The sequence below is a fragment of the Amia ocellicauda genome, chromosome 5 (genome assembly GCF_036373705.1).
Source record: "Amia ocellicauda isolate fAmiCal2 chromosome 5, fAmiCal2.hap1, whole genome shotgun sequence".
Classification (NCBI taxonomy): Eukaryota; Metazoa; Chordata; class Actinopteri; order Amiiformes; family Amiidae; genus Amia; species Amia ocellicauda.
The window spans coordinates 10521959-10545718 of record NC_089854.1 but is presented as its reverse complement, the minus strand read 5'-3'; the positions used below and the strand labels follow the sequence as shown (position 1 = coordinate 10545718).

The following is a 23760-nucleotide window of genomic DNA, read 5'->3' as shown; positions in this document are numbered from 1 at the left end:
TGTCAAATTAAACAAGTTTTTACCCTAAAATAAACCAAAGACCTTGATGGTGTTCTGAAGACATTTAAAACTGAATTTCAAGGAAAAAGATAATGCAAACCACTCTATTTCCTAAATATTACATTTATATTAGTAATTTATTTGATTTTATCGCATTCTAATGACTAAGACTGATAAAGCTTCTAGGTTCCTTCTGGTAGTTCATGTGAGCAACCCATGTGATGTCACACTCGGCAGACCGCTCACCACCCCCCACTTCTGAGTCAACTCAGTTCACAATGTTGACTCAGGTTAAAATGGGGGGGTGGGGTGCCTCCCAAGACTCGTAGACCTGGAGACTCCTCACATAAACTAATAGATGCAACTAATGAGGCTGTTTTAGACATCGGACACTTGATTCGTAATCATTAACCATAACGCTCCAGAATGTGATTCAGTAATCAAACCGCATAACAACTTCATGTAATTGATTAAATAGAATAGTTGTTAACATTGTTTTTGTTTTGTGAAAAGTAGGTTAAGAACTAAGTAGGTTTTTGACACTTAGTTGCTTTCTGGTTAAGCCTGTAGCTAAGAGAGATTTGTTCATGTGTTGTGCTGAGATGTCGACAGTGGCCGGTAGCTCTGTCTGTGTTCTTGTCTGACAGGACTCGCTCCAGTGTGACAGCCCCAGAGATGCTGCTGATTGTTTCGGGCTCTGAGTAGAGGCAGGCACTCTGTGGCCCTCCATTTAGGCCCCGCCAGGACCTCCCACTTTCCTGCCTGCTTCTGCGCTGATATACCCCCTCTGCATGACGGTGCAGATTGGGGGGCCTCATGCCATTGTACACACTCGCATTGAAAGCTGTTTAGTGAAGGTTATAACCGCAAACCAGCTCATCTGTAGACTATATTAGTATCATTCTTGCCATGTTGTCAATCCTTATTGCATGTCATCTTGTTTAAATTATTGGTATTTAACCTGATTTTTAATAATTTTATCAAGTTTTACACATTTGTAAATGTACAATTGAATGTTTGGGATTTGAAGGGTTATTGTACAAGTGCTGTCTGTGTTTCTTAATCACAGCATCTTAAGCCTGTCTGGCATTTCCTGAGAATGATTTTTCTTTGAACACAGAGAGCGATTTCTCTGTACAACTGGCTAATTTTAGTGGTACAGATTTTTGGAACTAAATGCTGGTAAATATTTTTTATAACATGTATTTATTTATGTATGTATGTATTTATTCATCACAGATTTTCAAGTGCTACTGAAATGATTCCAGCAGGTACTTTATTTTATTTGAGTTTGAATCATTTTAATTTATTTTTAATCATCCTGTAACATGATGGTATGCCTTACATATTTAGGAGTTTATAAAATGCCTGCTCTTTAGAGATTTATATGTTGGATTTATATGTTGGACTATTGCTGATGGGGATGCACAAAAAGGGACTTTACCCATGAGTTTCAGGTACTTGATCTACTGGGCTTGTGATATTATGTATACCTTAATAATCTAAAATGGGGTAATCTAGCCTTATCAACATGAATGTCTTTCTATTTACATTTACATTTAGAGTCCATGAAAGCTGTAAAACACTAAGTCAGAACGTTAAAATCACTGTTTGTGCTTGATCGCTGGGAATTTCGGGCTTCTCTTTAGCCGTGAATGAATAACTTGTTTCTCTAGGGTCTGGACAGTGAATGTACTTTGTAAGGATAAGTAAGTCTGCAGATTAGCACAATGGCCTTGTAGTTCCCATTACATTAGGCTAGGGAATGGCATTTGAGATCAGTTATTTGATGTTCTATTTTATCTCTTGAAGGGTTTATTGAGGTTTTCTGACCACAAAATGGAAGGCTTATTGTTTGCACTAGGATCTTATTTTTCTACTGTATTCTGCAATATCTGAAACAAGCAGAAGTGCAGCTGTTCTGCACATCCAATCTGGTTCTCTGTGAAGCCACCACTTGTGGCCATGAAGAAGAAAAAATGAACTTTCCTAAGAGACCGATTATACTCTGCATTAACCATAATGGCCGGTTGAGGACCAGGTTTACATAAAGACGATAGCTTTTGCCAGTCAGGCTTGCAGACATACCGTTGGGTGTAACTTCGGTTTGATTGCTCACATAGAAAACAAAAGACCCCTGAAACAAAAAGTATGTGATCTCCTGCTATGATGGCAATGGGATGTCTGCCTCAGAAAATGGTCAGCGAAACGAGCACTTCGCCAAGCCATTTCTCTCTCCCCTTAAACCCAATGTCATCATTGGTTGTGATAGATTAGGCCTTCAGAGGTCCCTGAAAACACCCACCAAAACTACATGTATATATTGCTCTGTATTGCTGCCATTGCTTTAAGAGTTGCTACATCATATCATGAGTGATAGGGTGCTCTTCCCTTGCATGCACTGAATAAAATAAAGTATGTCCTGAGTCTCTGAGGATAATGGAGAGTAAATCCACTGCAGAATTTGATGCTGCAAGCACAGTCATCATGAACATGCTGTGGCTGATCATATTGTGTCTGTTACCAATCTACCTGTAAGGGTGAGTACATTTAAACCAAACAAAACCAGCTTTCATAGTTATAGGCTAGAATGCTAACCGATAGATTTAATTAAATGCAATGTCTGTAATAGAATAAAAAGAACTGCAAAAGTTATTTTTGACACCAGGGTGAAGGGTATTGTCAGGTTTCGGATATTGTTGCGCATGTGTGTCTTGGACCGGGCGGTTTTGAATGTGTATAGTTTCAGGCTATAAATCGGTGGGAAAGATTTCACAGCAGTTGTGATCAGTTACCGCTGTAGACCCTGTGGGGTTCAACAGTAGTTAAGACAGGTCAGGTCAGGTAGTTAACTGATCAGAAAATGCTAGCGTATGTTTTAATGCGTAGGTGTGGGCTGTAAATATATAGGAAAGATGTCACAGCAGTTGGGATCAGTAATTACAAGAGGTGTCTAGACAGCGTTAACTGAATATCAACGGGCTTGACCAAGCATTGAATGTGAAGGTGTTGCGAGTATGTATGAAATAAGTGGTATGAATGAACCAACCGAGTGTGTGAGTGGCAAAGGTGCCAATATATGAGAAAATGACCAAGACTGGTTATGATATGAAGTGGGCCCCAAGTTAACAGAACGAATGGTGGGGGAGACAGAATAAGGGGAGAACTGACAAGGGAATTGTAATTGTATGCCCACAAATTCTAGAGAATCTGGAGAGTGTATTGGATAGATTGAAATGTTTACAGCAAAAGAATAAATGAAGCATGTCCAAAGCTGAAAGAGCAACATACACAAAAGTGTGTAGAGTAGAAGGCATTGGCAGTAAGAAGGCTTTGAAAAATGATATTGATTGGGATAATTGGAGGACAAAGAGGCCAGATATAGGGAGGATTGGGATGATTGGGATTATGATACAAATTCAGAAAGTGATGGCAGTGAAAGCAATAATGTGGGGGAGCCAGGCTAAGCTCCCACCCTAATCTTGGAACAACAACTCTGTCTCAGATGACAAGAGAAACTGTCAATCCTTTTCACACTTGAACAAGGCATAATACTGATGAAAATATTGTAGTACCATTTATTTGTGTCAGAGGAGACATTGGGTAAATTGCTTCCACCAATGGACATAGTGAACAGGCTGAATGAGACGAAGGGGGGTGGAAAGAATAAGGCCTATGCGTCTGGTGTGTGCGTCAAAGGCCATTGCCATGGGTGTGGCAAGCAGAGACACACAAACCCACTAAAGCCACCTATAGTAACTTTTTTTTTAAAAGCCATCTTTTTCCAAATCTGAAATGGGAATATGAATACTGTTGCCATCAGTTATTATTTGTGGCAGTATGCTAGCGCCCAAACACAATCCTCATAGACAAAGCATACCGTTTTGAGTTGCTGCTTGTAACGGACAGTTAGCTTTGTGGGTGTGACAGGACTTGCTGTTCAATTGCCAGTTGACCAGAATAAAAGGCTAAGAATGTGAGCTACTCTGTTCCCTGCCTTCTATAGGCAGACCACTGGCAACCGGTTTCAACAGCTTAATTCTCCGAGGGCTGTAGGATATGCTTTTACCAGCTCTTTCCTCGGCTTAAAACCGGCCTGTTGAGATCTGTAGTTCGTTGTATCTGAGGCGCTTTCCATAACTTCTGAAAATAAGGGGGATTAAGATACTTCCTGAAATAGGCATAAAGACTGAAATAGACCTAAAAGCTGGCATATCTGTTGTTTCCCCTCCTCAATAGAGACTGAGAAAGCATTGTGTCGGTAATTATACATTATATTTGAGCTGATCGTTTGCTTTGTGTTTATGTTGTCTGTAATTGCTGGATCAGGGAGACACTGGAACCAAGAAGGGAACTGTGCCATTCATACCATGCATACCTGAGCTCTTGCTTGTGATTGTTACTTGTAGGAATCGAACCACTGGATGATAAAGTATGTAATTTTTTTTTTTTTTTTTAAGCTAATAAGCACATAGAGGGCATCTGAAGCTAGCCTAGAGTATATATTTATATATTTATAAACATGCATATGTTTGTGATTTAAATAATGTGTGATATTTGATTGTGGTCTGGCACACTCTTACAGCATGTTGTAAGTAATTGTTCAAACCATTTTGTCATTGCAATGAAAATGTCTATTTATTGTCCATATTTAATGCTGGGAAAACGCACAATTAAGGGTCTTATGTAATAGTTTAGTATAGTGCTAGATATCTTAACTTTAACTCTGGCCTCTGTCTTATTGAATTATTTGTAGATTGTAAGGCTCATCTGTTGTATAGAGAGCCTGCCAAATGTATTATATTTGAAGGAAATGACTGAGCATTTACTCATTTTATTTACGCATGAATTTTCATGTTGGAAAGAATTGTAACTGCAAAGCATCAGTCTGCTGTTAAATACTTAGCTGCCTCCTTGACATTAAGGAGAATGTATTTCATAATTCCCAGTCACCATACAGCAACACTGATGTTGCATTTGTCATTTATTCAGGATTGTGCAACACTGTAGTGATTTAAAGTTTTCTGTAAACTCCACTTGCAATAATCTATTCTAGGAATTCAGCAGTAAAAGTCTGGTAGTGTAATCTGGCTTTTCTGGTTGTGTCCCATGATATTAATTGTCAGTGGTTTGATTTAATGTGTACAGTCATTCTGAATCAGAGAAGCAAGGGTAGCGTTATAAGACCGTATGTTTTCTTCTATACATGCGTTATATTTTTCAAGAAAAGTGCCAATATCTTGTTACATGCCTGTCTTCTCATCCCTTTGAAAGACTCTTATTTACTTTAGAGCTGACACTGCTTATGATTGTACACAATATCCTAGACCCTGCACAATTCATGAGGGAACTGCCAAGAGCTCACAATTTGCTTGTCAGCCCAACCTTCAATTTTTTCACTCAAGCCAGTCCCACTGACTATTATGGAGCATACTGTGTTATACCACTTACTGGCTACATACAACACAACTGTCAATAACAAGGAACCATTGCAATCATTCGGTCATAATTGTGTTGATCTGAACATACAATAATGAGATATCTGATTTCTAATGTCCATTGCAACATTCAAGCTTGTGCAATTGAGCTTGTAAATAAATATATACATATGTAAATAAATGAGAAAAAGCCTCTTAGTAATCTTATTCTTTATACAGAGGCTTTATATCAGAAGCAAATAACTTTGCTTTTGGTCATTTTGGGTAGATAATAGCACTGACCAATACTGATCGACCATCTGTTGTTCATTAAATGTTTTGTCTTGGTCTCTGTGTAAGATGAAAACACTCTTACTGCCCTTCATTATGAGATTATAATATATTGTAATAAGCCAGTTTGTGTTGATAATTATTCTTAAAATTGGCTTCACTGGAGTGGCTTTAAGGGATTGTTTGAGGTTTCTGACTGCAAACCCCGTTGCTGGAGCATTCAAAATTCCCCAGTGAAAATCACAGGGTCTCACAATACCTGGCAAAATACCCTTTGAAGTGTTTCTGTATGGTGTATTTCAATACTATATTTCAATACTATGTGCCCCAATTGTTGTAATTCAATAAATCATGTGAAATGTTTCTTGCACAGTCTCTGTGTGTTATTTAACAGCTGGATGTTTGTGTAGTAGTAGTGAAGTAGTTAATCTAAACCCTCTCTCAAGTGAGCACTGTTTTCAATTGTCTTATTCCTAAAACAAGGAGATGTGTGTGTGTGTGTGTGTATATATATATATATATATATATATATATATATAATATAATATTAATAAAGTTGTTATGCCAAATCTATGAGAAACATCATGTCTGTTCTTACTGCATTACATGTTCTAAGTATTTTGGAATGACATTTGATCCTGGTTTCTCAGATATTGTCTCTTACAGATTCCTTATTTTGGGAACTAGCAAGGCCAGGCAAGCAGTACTCGACCTTTAGTATTTTTGTTCTCTAGTTATTTTAATTTTATTTTCCTCCCTAAGCATCTACTACAGTACAGTAAACAGATTTGACAGCCCCAGTCGTTTAAATGATGATGATGTTTTTTAAAAGAAAGTCTGTTCCGTAATCCGATTCTCGAGTTGAACTCGAGCTGTATTGTGTAATTCCTGTACACGGTACCTGATCACTTGGTCTAAAGGCACTTCCATAGCTTTATAATGCTCATGTCAAGGCCGACCAATTTGAAAATCAGAGGACATTTTGATGTGAATTGTGTTACTGAATGGAGAAATAGGTGTCTTAAGGAGTCTACCATCTCCTCGTTTATATCTAAACTGCAGGTGTGTTTGTTGTATGTGTCTATATAATGCAGTTGTCTCAGACTCTGTTCCTGGATGGCTCGGTGTCTATAATGTAGTTATCCTGTCAAGAAACCACTGGCATCTGTAGTTCAGGGAATATCATTCCAAGTTTTCTGACCTGACTTTGTCTCTCTCCCTTTCAGAACACAGACCTCAGCCGTTCCCGAAAGGAAGCTCTGGAGACTGTTCCAGACCGAAAGTAAGGGAAGAGACAAAGGTTTCCCCCAAACAGGCACTTTTTTGAGAGTATTTTGGAATATGGCGTTCGTCAGTGCGCATGTAGAGCAAGAGCCCATTGAGGAGCCGGCTCCAAAATGGACCACCGCTTTTGCCACAGAATAAACTAGTCTCACCTTTCTTTTGACCCAATAAGATTTGCTAATGTCTACTCATTTAACAGTTACATATTTGATGACTGAACACTCATTCAACCTAGGGAGTAGCAGAAGCATTAGCTACTCATGAGGAGTAGCATTTTTTGACACTGTTTTCAAACCGTGAATTGCTGAAACAAGATTGACCATTTCCTCTTGGATATGGCCTGAGTTCTCGCCAGGTAAACTCCAGTTCCTCTTGGAAGAGAAGGGCACCAGTATGAAATGGATATTGCAGTTATTTGAGCCATTCATTACAAGTATATGATCCTTAATGTCATAATTTATTAGCTTTGTTTCTCAGTTTGTATCTCAGGAGATATCTTTATCAGGTATTTGGATAAACCAGTCTTTTTTTGTTTTTTGTTTTTTATGCCAACCAAATTATCTGAATGGACCTGCCAACCTTTTTTTATTGTTTTGTTTTTACTAATGTGATTTTTTTTCTTTCAATAAACCTTTCTGTAATGTCACACAGGTCAAGAAATATGTTTCATATCAGTACTGGTCTTAAGTCGTGTCAAAGAAAATATGAAGCATATTTAAATAATGCTTTGAGTTAAGTCTTCTTTGTAATAGTTTTATTTTTGTTTATTTGTGTTGCAATATATATCTGCATTTGTTGTTCAAAGTATTCACACCCTTAGTTTATTAAATATTAATAATTATAGTACACTTGTTTATCCATATGTTTTCAGAGTAGATTGAACACTTATTTGGACTAGAGAAAGCTAAAGATTTCAGGTGATTGAACTGACTTAAGATAGGGGTGTGTTGAGAGATTTCAGAGGAGTGGCAGTCAAAAGTTCACACACAAACCCTGTCTTTATTCAGATGAATAGGTATACTTTAATGGACATTAGTTATTATAATTATCGAATCACCGTTTTCACATTGTTTCAGATGGAGGGTGTGTATACTTAAGATAATAAAATATAAATTGTGTGTGTATGGGTATATATGTGACGGCTATAGATAATGATAATGAGTATTCTATGTGTGTCTATGTACATGTTGTTTTTATGCAGAGTTTTGAGCACGATTTAATAACTGAACCTGTGTGAAAGAGAACTATTTGGCATTTGCTAAAAGTCTCACCCATTTCTCAATACCCCCTATGCCTGTCCACATGCACAGAAAATCTGATGACTGTTCACTTTGTTTCAACCCCTGAAATTCAAATTATTATCCAGATTTATTTATTTTTGTAAAGCAATTAATCTGGTCAAAGTGTCCTTGCACAAAAGATGAAGACATAACTATTTATGTTATGGTGGTTTCAGAAGCCGTTGTTGTGAGTTAGATATATAATGCTCTTCCCTTGTTGTCGCTGCAGTTTAAGTTGAAGGCTTTGTTCCCCAAAACAATTCTCACTTGAAGAAAATCACTGCTGGTTTACATACGTTCAACCTGCATTCCTCAAGGCTGTGTTTTTCCATGTCCACATCTCAACCGTATTTCTTCAGCTTTCAACTGGTCCCTGTGTTGCAAATCCATCAAATAATTTTTCCCAAGTATTCTGAGGCACAGAAAACTACTACAGCACCTAGTTTCTCAAAAACAGCTGATATTTTGCAATCTGATTAGGAGTCATTAAGTTTCTCTCATAGCCTAGTTACAATAGGTAGAGCAGTTGGTACTGGAAGGCTTGTACAAAGCTATTAATGTTGTTGTTTTTGCTATTATTATTATTGTTTGAATAGTCTGGACATGTTTTCTGAGGCCATAAGGGAAGTGGTATTGTATCACACTATGTTTGGTATGCTGGTGAAGAAACCCTAAGCTTAGATTTTGCAATTAACATGGCAATACATGCAGGCCTTTAAGAACAGATTTTTCCCTTCCCAATGCAAAGCTGCCATTGTGTTGTTTTATATTGTTCTAGGTGGCTGGGAGATATGTTTACACCCCACACTTATCAATATAATTTCCAGTCAATGTTTGTTATTCAAAGTGCCTTGGAGCATGATTGCTAATGGACTGTGACTTTTTACAATCGTCTACTGGAATAATTTACTCTTTATCGTTCATTGTTTGAATTGATGTTGGTGTGTACCATTTTAGGCTATATATGTGTGTTAATGTGTGTACATACATACACAAACATCATTATATTTCTTCACCAAATCACCTCAGAAATCGGTTTGTTTTTATAAGCATTCCCTGTTTCTAAGTTTAACTGACTGTTTAATTGACTTGTTTGGACCCCGCCTGGCTGACTAATACGTGGTTACTCCACCTGTTTAAAACATTATAGTGAAACTGTGAGCCCAGGCCCAGTTAATTTCTTACTGCTGTACATTGCCATAGGATGTGAAATCTGAAAATGTTGCCCAGTGACTTTCATGGGGTTTTTTTTAGTTTTTTTTTTTAAATAATATTCATGGTGGTGTAATTAGGTATTTAGTCGGGGAAAGCGTTCCTCTCAGAAGTGGGTTGTTAATCTGGAATTGTTTCTTGTACTGGGTTAGATACCAGTAAGAGACTTATTTCCTTTCCTTATTAAAAACATTAGTCTGCAGGCTAGGAGTTGATTTGACAGATTTGATTATTTTACAGTGTCAATTCTTAACCTTAAAAATCCATACCATTTGTTTTGTTTGTTATTGTATGTTTTTTTGTATCATTACTCCATGTAAACATACATGTATAATTGTAATGGTTTGCACAAAAACAATTTTTAGAATACTAAAACTCTTAGTTTTGAATATTACTGTAATACATGTCAACATGTGTTTATTTGTATGTTTATAAAAAAGGAAATGTTTACTTTTAAATGACTTGCTTGTAAATTGCAGAATTTTTGCTGTAAATTGTATCATCGTTATTATGTAAAAGTCACATCTACAGAGCTAATTGTCTGAACTTGTCTTTTTCATTTAATTTAGCCTACCCTCCCCTTTGCTACATTTAATATGTAGTTATACCTAGCATGAAATCTGCAAATACTAGTGTATGATTAATCTAGAGGACTTTCACAAACCTAGAAGTGTTGTTGTCTGATGTACATTCAAAATGTACAGTCAACTGTGGTGCTGAGTTTTTGTTTTTCTCTCCTCCAGGTTTCTGGGGGAAACTGTTCATTAGATCACACAGTAGAGCTCTTTGTCCAGCAGGATACTAAAGAACTCAGCCCTGACTATATTTCAGGGTATTTAGGTTTACACTGTTTTAGTGCGATATTGGTTTTGGATTAGACTTTGGTAATAGACTCGAGTCCATGTCATCCTTTCCCCCTTCACAACTAACTAACCATAAATTTATATTTGTAGACGTTTATTGAAGACTAGTTCAACCTAGTGGCTAGTAATAATTATTGTTGTGGACTGAACATCGTTAAGGGGTTTCAATGACTTATGTCTGAAGCTCTGTGATGAGTAAGGTGCAGAACTATGGGTCTCTCATTCTGGAAGCACAGGCATAGTTAGCTGGATTTTCATCATATGCCACCAGGGTTGGTCCACCACTGTCACAAATGTAATGGAGGAAACCGTGATATAGTGACTGGGTGCTATGGGTACATACTTTAAAAGTTTGTTTGGGGTAGTGGGTAGCTTCTCATGAGTTCAATACCAGGTGGGAGGCACTGCTGTTGTACCCTTGAGCAAGGTAGTGTACCAAGATTGCTCCAGTAAAAACCCAACTGTATAAAAGAGAAATTGTATGTAAAACAATAATGTGATCTATTGTAAAAGTCGTCCTGGCCAAGTAATGTAATAATAATAAATATTAAGTGTAAACACGCTCCTTCATTCGTTCCTTCTTCCTGACATTCTCATACCTGAAGTTTTATAGCATTGTTCGTTAAAAATAGGATTTTAAACGGCAAATGTTCATAGACAGTGCAAGTGACTTCAGAAAAATATAAATGGCATAACTGACGAACTTTTCTGTTTCTTTGTTATTCGCAGTACTATCATTTACTAGCAGCGAGTAGGCGACTGGCCTTGTGGGCTGTCTGCAATGACGATGGGCCGTTCATGCCAAAAAGAAAGTTTTTATAAACCAGATGAAAACAACACAAACACCCACACCGCCTTCACATTAACTCACATCCTGCTGGTATAAATTGCATGTCCTGCACGGCAGTTAAACGGGACGGACGCAGACGAGCTGAGCGATAATAATCAAGGAGGTTTTTGTGTTTATCCCTGGCTCAATACCTAGCGCATGTACACTAATCAAACACACACCAAGTAATTTTGAATTGTTGATCGTTTGTGCTGGTTATTTCTGAATAGGGACCTTTATTCCACAATTAAAACTAAACTCCAGTTGAAGGAAAGCAACACGATGCTGGAGATGGACAGTTCACCGATGCGCCATCATGTTTGGAGGAATACGGTGTGTCTGTTATTACTCTCTGTCACCAGGGTCTTGTGTAAGTATGATACATGTATTTAATTATTTTGTTTCTATGTAATCCCAGCAGTTTAATTAGCTGTTTATTTTGACGGGTTCTTGTTCAGGTTATAAACGACTCGACATCTGATGTAGCAAGATGCGCGTTTGACAATGTAAACATGCTTACGCTTTGCAAGTTGGCAATTCATGAAACATAATTTAAAAAAAAATGAAACAAAGCCTAATACAGAAGCAAGGTCTATCTTCATTAGAAAGTGAAAACGTGGCACTAGTAAACCAGACACAACCGTGAGCTGCGCCTGGTGTTGCAGCAGGGATTTATGTTTTGAGTATTTTTCAAATGTCTGTTTAATAATAGATCATGTATCCTAAATATGTATGTAATATACCATGTGCTACATATGCACCTAAATGTTTAATACAGTTCCAGCATGGGTTGTATTACTGTTAACTTACTTAATTTGCACGAAAGAATAATTTTCCGAAAGCATATTACTTTACTTGGGAAGCGCATTTGGTGAATTATGACATTAATGTAAACGTGGAAATGGATGAGCGCTAGCAAATGATGAGGTATATAGCAGGAGGAGAAGTTTCACAAAATGTCATTTCGTAAAGGGTTTTCTTTTCATATATTGCATAGCACTAAAATGTGTTCCTTGTAATTCAGGCTACTGCACCGCGCCGCCCTCCTACACCAATGTCCTCCTCCGAGACAGACATCCCACTCGGAGTCGTTACCCTTCAGATGCCAAAGTTATTTACACATGTGCTGAGGGATACATAAGAGCAGGGGGCAGCTGGGCTGTGTTTTGCATAAATGGCAAATGGACAACACTGACATTGAATTGTGAACGTAAGTCATCTTAATACATTTCTTATGCCCAGTTTAAATGTTGTACAGGTCACACTTTGCAATAATGGGCACCCATTCTTAATGAATGAATGTGACTCCCACGGGAATAACATATGAATGATCATGCATGTTCACGCAGTTCCGTATCTCTGTCCCTAAACCTGACCCTGGCCTTGGTATGTATGTGATTAACGGCAGAGGTCAGATGAGGTGTGTAAGGTATGCTTGTGTTATTCTGGTGGTATTCACACATCAGTCAATTAACAAGTGTTGCCCATGATTTTAAAATGTGACTTGTATGTTTTGTAAAGAGGGCATGTCTTAGAAAAAATAAACTGATTAGTAGTCCAAATATTTCTGAAATATTCAGGGTTATATAGGAAAATACAACTACAACGAGGTCATCTTTGATTGTGATAATTCTGTTAACTCAGGGCGTTCAGCTGTCATATTGGTACCTGTTTCCTTCCCTGGGCTGAAATAAAACCGAACAAATCCCTGAAAGTTGTTTCAGGGAGGCTGTGAATTTAAAACTGGGTATATAATTGTGTCCTTTTTTAGGTAGGTCATGTGGTTCGGCAGGGGAGATCCAGAACGGACAGTTCAAATACAATGGGATTTTGTTTGGAGATACAGTTGTTGCTGAATGTGAAGTGGGGTAAGTACACACTTTTAAATACGTGAATAAGGCTGAGATACATTGAAATCCATTTAAAGAAATGTTTAAACTGTTAACATTGTATCTGACTGAACACAATAATTTAAATAGTATAGTAAAGTATAACTTTAAATGCTAATATGTATGTTATTTATCTACTTTTGTTACTTTTCCATTTTAATTTTGTATACAAGGTACCAACTAGTTGGAAGGGGTTACAGGCAATGCAAAAGTACTGGCTGGGATGGGATTATTCCAATATGTGAAAGTAAGTAAATCATTTTCATCTATCTGAGCTGTAACTAAACTGAATGTGTTTAATAAGATCAAGGTATAATTTGGACACTTGCTAACCTGTCCGTGTCAATATTAATAAGGAGAAATCATCATCATATTAATTCCAACCGCAAACATGATAATCCTAATAATTGATGAGTAGAATAAATTAATCTGAATAATGGAGAAAAATACATTAAAGTGTCAGCTGAAAACTCTTGAATGAGTCCAGCAGACAAGAAAAAGAAAGCAAACGGAGACCATGTCAATTCTAGACCATAATGTGGTGTGATGACTGACTTAACCTCTACAATTTCAGAGGTGTTCGGTGAAGGCCCTTGTCCTGGACAGCCCCAGCAGATTGAATTGGTTACTCCAATTCACCATTTTCCAAGCACCATGATCTCTCATTAGGTATTCATTAATTAAGCAAGTACAGTCATTGGTTCAATACAGGGAAAATCTGGTCCTCGAGAACTAATGTGTATTCAGGATCTCAAATTTACAGAACTTAAAGTTTCAAAAGTGAGGCAGCCAACGGAGAACACATGTTCAAGAAGGCATGACTTTGTCATTTATCAGCTAACATACAAATCACCATGAATAAAACACTTTCCAGGTGTTAAGTGTGCTGACCCCCCCGAGGCAGCGGGTCTGAGAAGGACGGGCCCCTTGGAAGGACCGTTTGACTACAACACCGTGCTGAGCTACAGCTGTGAGAGGGGGACGCTCATCGGGAACAGAGAGATTCACTGCAATCAAAACGGGGACTGGAGCAGCCCGCCCCCTCAGTGTACAGGTATCAGTAATATTATTGTTATAATAGTCTACAGATACTGTTACATTTAGTTTTAATATCCTCTAGAGGGCAGCAGCTGTTACTTTGGATTCATTGCAATTAAGAACAATTTAAATAAGTCATATTTATAAACATTATATTAAAAAGTAACCAAACTAACACAATTAATCTGTTAAATATCAGACCATCACTGTATTGTGTTACCTTGATGTACTATATGTCTTTGGGGTTGATGCTCTGTACTGTTTCTGTTGTTATATTACAGACATTAACTGTCCAGCTCCCTATTTGAAGAATGGCAGACTGACAAGTGGATTCAGTGTGTTGTTTAAGTACAGAGCCACGGTTTCTTTTGCGTGCCATGCTGGGTATGAACTGAATGGAGCCAGATGGATCACCTGTGAAAAGGATGGCCGTTGGCATCCCGAGATTCCCAAGTGTGAGCTCAGAGGTAACCGGTTCAGTGGTGTCTGTCTATACATTTATTATGCAGTTTCTGTTGGTACATCTTATAGCAAGGAATGTAATTCTGTCCAGGAAACACAATTATTTTAAGAATATCTAATATCTAAACAGACAGTGGCTTTCAAAAGTATTCACCCCCTTGGACTTTTCCACATTTTATTGTGTTACAACATGACATCAGAATTATTATAATGATTTATTTCTTAGCAGATGCCCTTATCCAGGGTGACCTATAAGAGCAATACAAAGTGCAATAATACAGTACAGTTCAAAGCATAATGCAATTACAAGTTCCAATTTGCACAAGTGTATAGGAAAATATACAGTAAACAAAATATAAGTCCTACATTGTAAAAGCTAATATAAGTGCAGGCCTCAATGCTAAGCACTATGTTTGGTGCAAGCTTAACAACACACCGTGAAGCGTGGTGGCAGCATCATGCTATGGGGATGCTTCTCTGCGTCAGGGCCTGGAAACCTTGTAAAGATAGAGAGCAAAATTGATGCAGCAAAGTACAGAGACATCCTGGAAGAAGACCTGCTGAAGTCTACAAGAGACCTGGGACTTGGGAGAAGATTCATCTTCCAGCAGGAATATGACCCCAAAAATACAGCCAAAGCCTCACTGGAGTGGCAAAGAAACAAAAAGGTCCATGTACTGGAGTGGCCCAGTCAAAGCCCAGAGCTCAATCCAGTTGAGAATATGTGGAAATAGTTGAAAATTTGATGTTCACCCAAGGTCCCCATCCAACTTGATGGAGCTTGAGTAATTTTGCAAAGAAGAATGGGTAAAAGTTGCTGTGTCCAGATGTGCAAAGCTGGTAGAGACTTATCCACATAGACTCATTTGTCTGTCATTGCTGCCAAAGGTTCCTCTACCAAATATTGACTGAAGGGGGTGATTACTTATGCATTCAATTATTTTCTGATTTGTATTTGTAATTAATTTAGAACAATTTGCAGATTATATTTGTCACTTTGACATTGTGGACATTTTCTGTGTTGATCAGTGGCAAAAACTCCTGATTAAATCCACTCTGATTTCATGTTGTAACACAATCAAATGTGGAAAAGTCCAAGTGGGGTGAATAGTTTTGAGAGCCACTGTAAATAATTTATGTACAGGCACACACAACACCATACAGTAAAAAGTAAAAACATTTAATTTGACAATTGTTGTAATTTGATTGGTTTACAGATGTACACTACACAATTTGCATAGCTACTAGCCAGTCCGTGTACAGTGACTTTACAAGCCATTTCCTCAATATCTCTCTGACGGATGTTTCTTCCAGAAGTTTACTGTCCGAGACCCTCTGTGCTCAATGGCAGGCGCACGAGTGGATATCGATCAATGTATAAACACGGAGACTCGGCTACGTTCTCTTGCAACCCGGGGTATCGCCGGAGTGGAGCCGTTCTGATCACTTGTGGGGAAGATGGCCGTTGGGCTCCTGAGATTCCTCAGTGTTTAGGTAAGCTGCTCCTGCTCTTCTGTTCTTTTGTATACATACTCACAGATAGGGCTCCTTTACTGTGTTTATTTTTCAGATGCTCTGAAGTGATTGTGATGAATCAGCAGCCTTTAAATTTAAGTGGTTCTCTTTAACTGTTCATAGAGACCTGTTAGTGATTGGACACATCTGACCTCTGCAAAATTGCCAATTTGTTGCCCATTCTATTCTGCTAATAGCTCTGTGGCAATGGGACAACACTCCTGCAGATTCACTTCACTCACACAGCTCCAATCAGCATCTCTCTTCTGTACCTATGTAACAGCATAGCAGCAACTCCAAAGCCTTGTCTCTCTCCTTATATGATTAGGGGAAGTGGTAAAAGCTCATGGTCATTTATTAAAAAACATTTTGTTTTGGTTAAAACAATTTAATTGAACATGTATGTGTATATATTGTATGTGTAGTCTTATGTAATATATACACACATACAATATGTACACATACATGTTTAAACCAAATGTTTTATAATAATGACACAGTATTGTGATGCTACATTTGTGAATAATTATAACCATTTATATGTGTGTGTATATCAATATGTTGTGTTGTGTGTGTATCTTCATGATGCACGCTCGGTTTCTGTTTTTCTGCCAGAGGTTTATTGTCCAGCCCCCTCTGTGACCAATGGCAGCATTACACATGGATACAACATCAAGTATGAATATAGACATACAGTTTTGTTTGCTTGCAATGCCGGGTATCAGCTGCATGGAGCCGACTTGATCACCTGTGAAGAGGATGGCCATTGGCTTCCTAAAATCCCTGAATGTTTGCCCCTCAAAGGTAACCAGTTAGCTGGTGTGTCTTTGATATATATATATATACACATACATAGTCATCATTTTTCACATTTGAAACATTGATATTTGATACTCATTAAACTTCTAAAAATATCTTTTTATAGTCTGTTGAACACTGATTTAGCCTAGAGCTAATTGAGCAGATTCCATTTGATCACACGTCAAGTGCACATACATATGAGCAGAGCACTACAGGTTTTAATTTAGTTAGCCAGGGAGGCCTGTGTGGAATTCTGTGGAGATGAGGAGGTCAGGTTTCTTCACACTGCATAGAACTTGCTTCAGTAGGCTTCTGTGTAATCCAATAAAAAAAAAATCATTTTATAAAAAGAAAATCCACTTGTATTCTGTGTATCCTGTGAATTAGACTCAGTGTTAACAAAATTGAGAGGAATGACTCTGAGAATGGTAACCTAGGGGCTCCCATGTCTGATGTTCTTGTTTATTGCAGAGATTACCTGCGCTGCTCCAAGTGTGACCGACAGCACAGTGACACACGGAGGCAAAGACATCTACCAAGATGGCGACTCAGTGACTCTGAGCTGCGATGAGGGCTTTGTGCTGAACGGACACAGCACTGTGAGCTGTGGAGGGAACGGGGAGTGGAGTCCTCCTGTTCCCACATGTCAAGCACTCAACAGTAAGTACAGGAGGGCTTTAGACTTTCTGTGCCCAATAATAACATGAATTACTTTTCTGGTGAATGGGAAATAGTACATATACCAGTCCCAGTCATTTCAAAAAATAGTATATTTGTACAAAGTGGTAAATGTGCAACAGGCAAAAATGGCCACAAAATACTCTGAAGAGCATTTTGAAAATATAAAAGTTAAAATATTTGAATGTATATGTAAATCAATTTCAGCCATGAATTGAACATTTTGCAGATTTTCTGGATTGGCACAAGCTGCAGACGATGATGTAAATTAATTGATTATAAAATCTATTTTCTATTCTAAATCTGTATTTTCACATTTTATTTCAATATATGTTATATTACTGGAGGTAATATATTTTAGTCTTTTGATATCATATGGGTATTCCCCTCCCTCAAATTATAGCTTTTTTTTCCATTACCGTGTATAGCATCACAATACTGTGTTGTGTGTGTATCTTCATGATGCACGCTCTGTTTCTGTTTTTCTGCCAGAGGTTTATTGTCCAGCCCCCTCTGTGACCAATGGCAGCATTACACATGGACACAACATCAAGTATGAATATAGAAATACAGTTTTGTTTGCTTGCAATGCGGGGTATCAGCTGCATGGAGCCGACTTGATCACCTGTGAAGAGGATGGCCATTGGTTTCCTAAAATCCCTGAATGTTTGCCCCTCAAAGGTAAGCAGTTAGCTGGTGTGTCTTTGATATATATACAGTGAAGGGAAAAAGTATTTGATCCCCTGCTGATTTTGTACGTTTGCCCACTGACAAAGAAATGATCAGTCTATAATTTTAATGGTAGGTGTATTTTAACAGTGAGAGACAGAACAACAACAAAAATATCCAGAAAAACGCATTTCAAAAAAGTTATAAATTGATTTGCATGTTAATGAGGGAAATGAGAGAATGTAAAATGTCATGCAGAACACGAGACATTTTAAGTAATATTTTGTTAGGAGACTTTAAAAAATACCTTGCAAAATTAATTAGCATTCTCACGTTTAATACAAAGTTCTTTAAAAGATGGGTATTTTAAGTATAATTAGTTTTTCAGGCATTTACATTGTCAACACCTATGTATTATTAATTTAAATATACTGTATAAGTTACTAGTTTCCATTTATCTGCTATTCAATCTTTTGTAACATTGTGCTTTAATCAGAATGCTAATAAGTTCACCGTCTTTTGTGGTTTTGTCCTAGGACCATTTTGCAGTGCGCCTCCACCCCATCCCAATGCAAAACCTACAGAGAAGAAGCCGACATACAGTACCGGTCAGATGGTCATGTACAAATGTGTTGTGGGATACAAAAGAGAGGGAGGGTCCTTGTATATCCGATGCAACGATGGCCAATGGACACCACTGACACTGCAGTGTGAAAGTAAGCAATATTTATCCCTCCAATGATTCTAGCTCAACATAACCGACATAGGAATAGTGAAAATAATAGGATTGCTTTTTGTATAACATTGCATCTAACTTTAAGAGTACTGTCCTCATGTCATTGAATTGTGCCTGGTGCTTTTTGCCTTAGAAAAATCGTGTGGCTCCGCAGGGGAGATATTGAATGGGATGTTCAAATACGAAGACATAACATTTGGCTCTAAGGCGACGGCTGTGTGTGACGAAGGGTGAGTGTCTTGACAGTACTCTCCTCACGATAAGGTAACCGTTTCTGTTCTTAAATGTTTACACCATTATTGTTTGCATTACTGTTCCAACATTGATTTCAAATGATCCTGCAGGGAACAGGTAAGCAGATATGGAGGCTATATTATAATTTGAGGAAAAGTCTGCCAAAACTTCAGGTTCAGCTCTGTTACTTTTATAATTCTGTCTGATGTGTCTCGTGCTCTTTAGGTATCGCTTGGTGGGCAGGGGCTACAGGCAGTGCAAAGACTTGGGCTGGGATGGTGATATCCCCCTGTGTGAAGGTACTTCTTTTATATATAGGCTTGGATGCACTCAGTCACTGATTTGCATGTTTTCAGAGTTGAACCTATTCCTGTTTCTTATGTTTTTCCCTCTGTCACCCAGTTGCGAAGTGTCCTGCCCCCCGAAAGGCAGCTGGTCTGAGAAGGACGGGCCCCCAGGAAGGACCGTTTGACTACAACACCGTGCTGAGCTACAGCTGTGAGAGGGGGACACTCATCGGGAGCAGAGAGATTTACTGCACTGAGAACGGGACCTGGAGCGGCCCACTGCCAAAGTGTAAAGGTACCAGTCTTTCTCTTGCCTTTATTCAGACTGATCTTATGTCTGGTCAAACAGAAGACCACACTAAGTGATTTATGTTGGTGACTGCTATTTCACCTTTTCTTTTCTTTTTATTTCAAGCACTCAATCCTATCTAGTTTAAAATGGTTTCCAACAAGCATGAAGCTATTCTGGTTATTTTGTGAGGGGAGTTATGCAATCACAGAAGAGGGGTTTTGTTTCTTGTGAATATATTACACCAAACTAATTCTGAATGGCAGATGTAGCAGAAAATAGAACAATGATTATATAACATGCTGTGATGTCAGTTTTACTCAATCATACAAATTGACATTTATTTTGGTTTTATTATAAATTGATATAGTTAAACCGGTGGTGTTTATTAATAATAAATCAGGTTGTATTACTTTTTTTGAGTGGTGGCCAAAAGACCAAAAAAAAGACTTATCTTAGTGTTAATTTAAATCATGTTTTGAATTCCTAATTAGATGTATAATCTACTGCCACTGCAGAATTAATGTCTGATGATATTTTTCCTACATCAATAATATTGCAGCATTGTGACAAGATATGAGATGCAACATCTATAACATACGTACTGTTCTTCTTGCAGAGATTAATTGTACGAATCCCATTGTGAGGAATGCGAGAAAGACACGCGGACACGGGGTGGCTTATACATACAGAGACTCTGTGTCCTTTGCTTGTGAGAAGGGCTTTCGCCTCAATGGATCTGGTTCTGTGACGTGCAATCAGTACGGCAAATGGAGTCCTCGCTTGCCAAAATGTGACAGTAAGTACTGCACAGGATTTCCATTTTGAGTGCTATACCACTATTGTAATAGGTAACCTTTCAAAGTCATTTCTCACTTTTAAAGTACAGTACAGTCTGTACGCTGACTGTAAGTATTAAAACCTCAGCGGCTCTAGTGTTAAGGAATCCTCAGAGGCAGCCACCACATGGCTCAGGAAATTGTTCCAGACCCCCACAACTCTTGGTGCAAAGCACTGCCTTCCGTCCTAACTGCACCTAATCTTCATTTTCACTGGTAGCCTCTAGGCCTCGCTTTGATGCTGAGCCGTTGGGGTTGACTTTGTCCTTCTAGCTCAGGATTTTGAATTAAACCTGAATCAGTACAGATCTGACTTCTTTTGATTTTCCATTGAGACTAAATAAATTATTTTCTTCTTTGACAGTCTTTTTTGTGTTGTGTGCCATTTTGGTTGGACAAAACAACAATTTAAAGGATACATTGCATTGTGGCATATCATACTTGACATAACTTATAGTATAGTGCACTATATACTAGACTTCACTGCAATACCTGAAAGGGACATGTGTATAAAAACCCTGCTGTCGTTGTGGCCTTGCGAGTTGGTCATATTTCACAGCAGTAATTTCTGTTAATTTTACAGGAGTTGTTTGCCCTCCTCCTGTGTTGCCTAATGGTGGAATAAAATCTCGTTCCAAAAATCTAAATACACACGGATGCATTGTGCACTTTTACTGTGACGCTGGATACAGGCTTCAAGGCAGTGGCAGGGTTACCTGTGGGGACAATGGGCAATGGCACCCTTCTCTTCCAACATGCACAAAAAGTAAGTGTGAATACCAACTTTAAATGTGAGTTATTCCTTTTTTCCCATTGAGGTGAGAGGTCTCTTTTATGTACTCTTTCTATACTAACACTCTACAAACACAATGTCCTTTTGTGGTGTCGTGTGTTTTCATGCGCTGTGTGCTCTTGCAGTTAGAGATTCTCTGCCAAGCTATTGCACTTGTTAATCATGTGATCTATGATAGAGAGAGTTCTATGTGAACTAGATGTTCAGTATTCATTCACTTGGCACTGTCTGTCCTTTTTTTTTCATACCAAAGTTAATTGCCTTTATCCTAATGTATATGCTATTGCATACTAGTCTGACTTCAAGCAGCAACATATGACTAGAGCCCATACGGCTTGGTTGTAAACATGGATTAAGGTTTAATAGTGAAAGCACAGAGATCTGAGCTCAGTTGTACTCGGCTCTCCCAGGTTAATACAAAACTCAAAGCTGTAGATTACAGACAGACGGTTGGGAGTAATTACTCTTACATGCATTATTTAGCAATGTATATACTGTCTGTGTTAAAGTGGCAACTAAAAGTAAAAGCCTTTTTAACCCCTTTTTGTGCTTTTGTTAACAGGATATAGATCTTATTCAAGATACTGAGCTGATCAGTCCTCAACACTTGGCACACAGGACTCCGCTTTATTTTCTTACTGGATGCTAAGCCATGTGACTGCATTGAAAGAGCTCTCCTCTGAACTCTATACAGATTCAGCTATAAATGTAACCAAGTGTGGATTATTAATCCTTACAGTATACTTTTCAGTGATGAAGTGATGTGGAAAATCTGTCACACTTTCTTTTCCATACAATTATGAATAATATTATGATCATTTGAAAATGGTTAGTTCATTGTTGTTTAGTTTTTTTTACGAATTTGTCACCATAAAGTGAAATGCTACTCAATGGACTTCAAAAAGCACCCCATTACACCTATAACAACTACAATACAAAAGCTGTTTTATGTACCTAATGCTTGTATGCAATATCACAGTTTGCCGCAGACAATTACAGAGCAAGTGCAAGGGCACTTATGTTTTAATTAAATAAACATTTAACATTCACGCATTTCTTTGGCGAGGTGGCACTGATTAGTGGCGGACCGCCTGGGCTGAATATAGCTGTGGGAAACCCTGATTATGAGAGAAACTTAGGTAGGTGATTGATAATCCATTGGGTCACCGACGCAGCTTTTCGGCAGAACCAATTACCTGTAAAATAAAAAACACATATAAAAATGTATTTATATTCTATCAATTCACAGTTCATAGGAGACTGTATTAGAGTGTCATGCACAGTGGAACGACGGCTCTTAAAACTTACGATGACACTGAGGAATTGCTGGAGACCAGCCATGCTCCTCACATGTGACGCTTCCAGATCCTTCCATCTCATAGCCAGGATTGCAGGAGAATGTCACAACATCCCTGTATTTGTAAAGATTTTTCCGTCCCCTCCAGATTCGTCCATTTAACAGGGAAGGATCATGGCAGGTAATAGCTGTGATGGAGTCATTTTCAACCGACAGCCAGTAAAACAGTACTTGTATGGATTTTAGCTTGTACATAGCACAGGTCTGGAGTGAGTACCTGAATACTCAGTAACCCTCTTATCAGCACCTCTTGCAGCACTCTATATTTATATCTTACAGTATGGGTGTATATACTTTATACATGTGTGAGTGAGTGTGTGTTTGTGTGTATCTGTAAAGACACACATTATATAATATTGTAGACAGTTTTATGGAAGGAAACCTGTGTAACCTCTCTCTTGGATCCTTGTATAAATTGTATAAGTAACCATATCGAAAAAACATAGAGATGATATTGATTCCGGAGGGACATGTAAATTGGGAGAGCGTGAATCTATGTACCCTCACATACAGGGATGCTGCCACTCCAGCCAGACTGAAGGCATTCTCTTGTTTTGGACTTAATGCAAAGTAAAAGCATAAACCTAATTACTGCATCTGAGGCCACATACAAATTGGTCAAATGGGTTAATTTTCTATTGTATTTAAAACATATACAGCTCTGAAAAAAATTAAAAGACCACTTAACATTGATTTCTGAACATGGAGTGGTCTCTTAATTTCTTCCAGAGCTATATATTTTGCTGAATGATAAAACATGTTATTAATGTCCACAACCTTAATAAAATAAAAGATATCTTGCTTTTTAAAACATCTTTATCCTCAATGGCTACACACAAACGCATAATAACCAGTGTATCCAATATGTAAATATTTAAAATCCAAGACTATTAATGCATCTTAAAAGTCAGCAGTCACTTGGATTAGCTCTCTTTACCTCTTTGTATACTGGTGACAGCCCAAAACAAACACCTATATCATTTTAATTTATAATTAA

At 38.0% G+C, this 23760-nt stretch overlaps 2 protein-coding genes across 7 annotated transcripts in view; both read left to right on the top strand.

The window, feature by feature from the left end:
• pfkfb2b (6-phosphofructo-2-kinase/fructose-2,6-biphosphatase 2b) overlaps window positions 1–10912 on the top strand; it is a 33686-nt gene extending 22774 nt beyond the window's left edge. For 3 of the 5 annotated variants that reach the window (XM_066703658.1, XM_066703655.1, XM_066703657.1), the window contains one exon: window positions 648–6071. In XM_066703658.1, coding sequence (XP_066559755.1) covers window positions 648–705 — 58 coding nt within the window. In that variant the 3' untranslated portion in view covers window positions 706–6071. Of the gene's footprint in view, window positions 1–647; window positions 6072–6934 lie in introns of those variants that run through there. The other 2 variants (XM_066703656.1, XM_066703661.1) reach the window with 1 other exon arrangement.
• A 295-nt stretch (window positions 10913–11207) lies between these two features.
• LOC136749392 (complement receptor type 2) lies at window positions 11208–22459 on the top strand. Of its 2 annotated transcripts, XM_066703653.1 has the most exons (17): window positions 11208–11546; window positions 12201–12386; window positions 12948–13044; window positions 13239–13312; window positions 13940–14119; window positions 14385–14570; window positions 15880–16059; window positions 16696–16884; window positions 17353–17541; window positions 18052–18240; window positions 18765–18944; window positions 19098–19194; window positions 19424–19497; window positions 19601–19780; window positions 20394–20573; window positions 21197–21379; window positions 21969–22459. In XM_066703653.1, exons 1-17 carry the CDS (start codon window positions 11459–11461, stop codon window positions 21992–21994), a joined length of 2478 nt encoding a protein of 825 aa, XP_066559750.1. In that variant the 5' UTR covers window positions 11208–11458; the 3' UTR covers window positions 21995–22459. The 2 variants fall into 2 exon arrangements, with proteins under 2 accessions (XP_066559750.1, XP_066559751.1); XM_066703654.1 differs by lacking the exon at window positions 18052–18240 and having other exon boundaries at window positions 11209–11546.
• Window positions 22460–23760: the final 1301 nt, after the last annotated feature.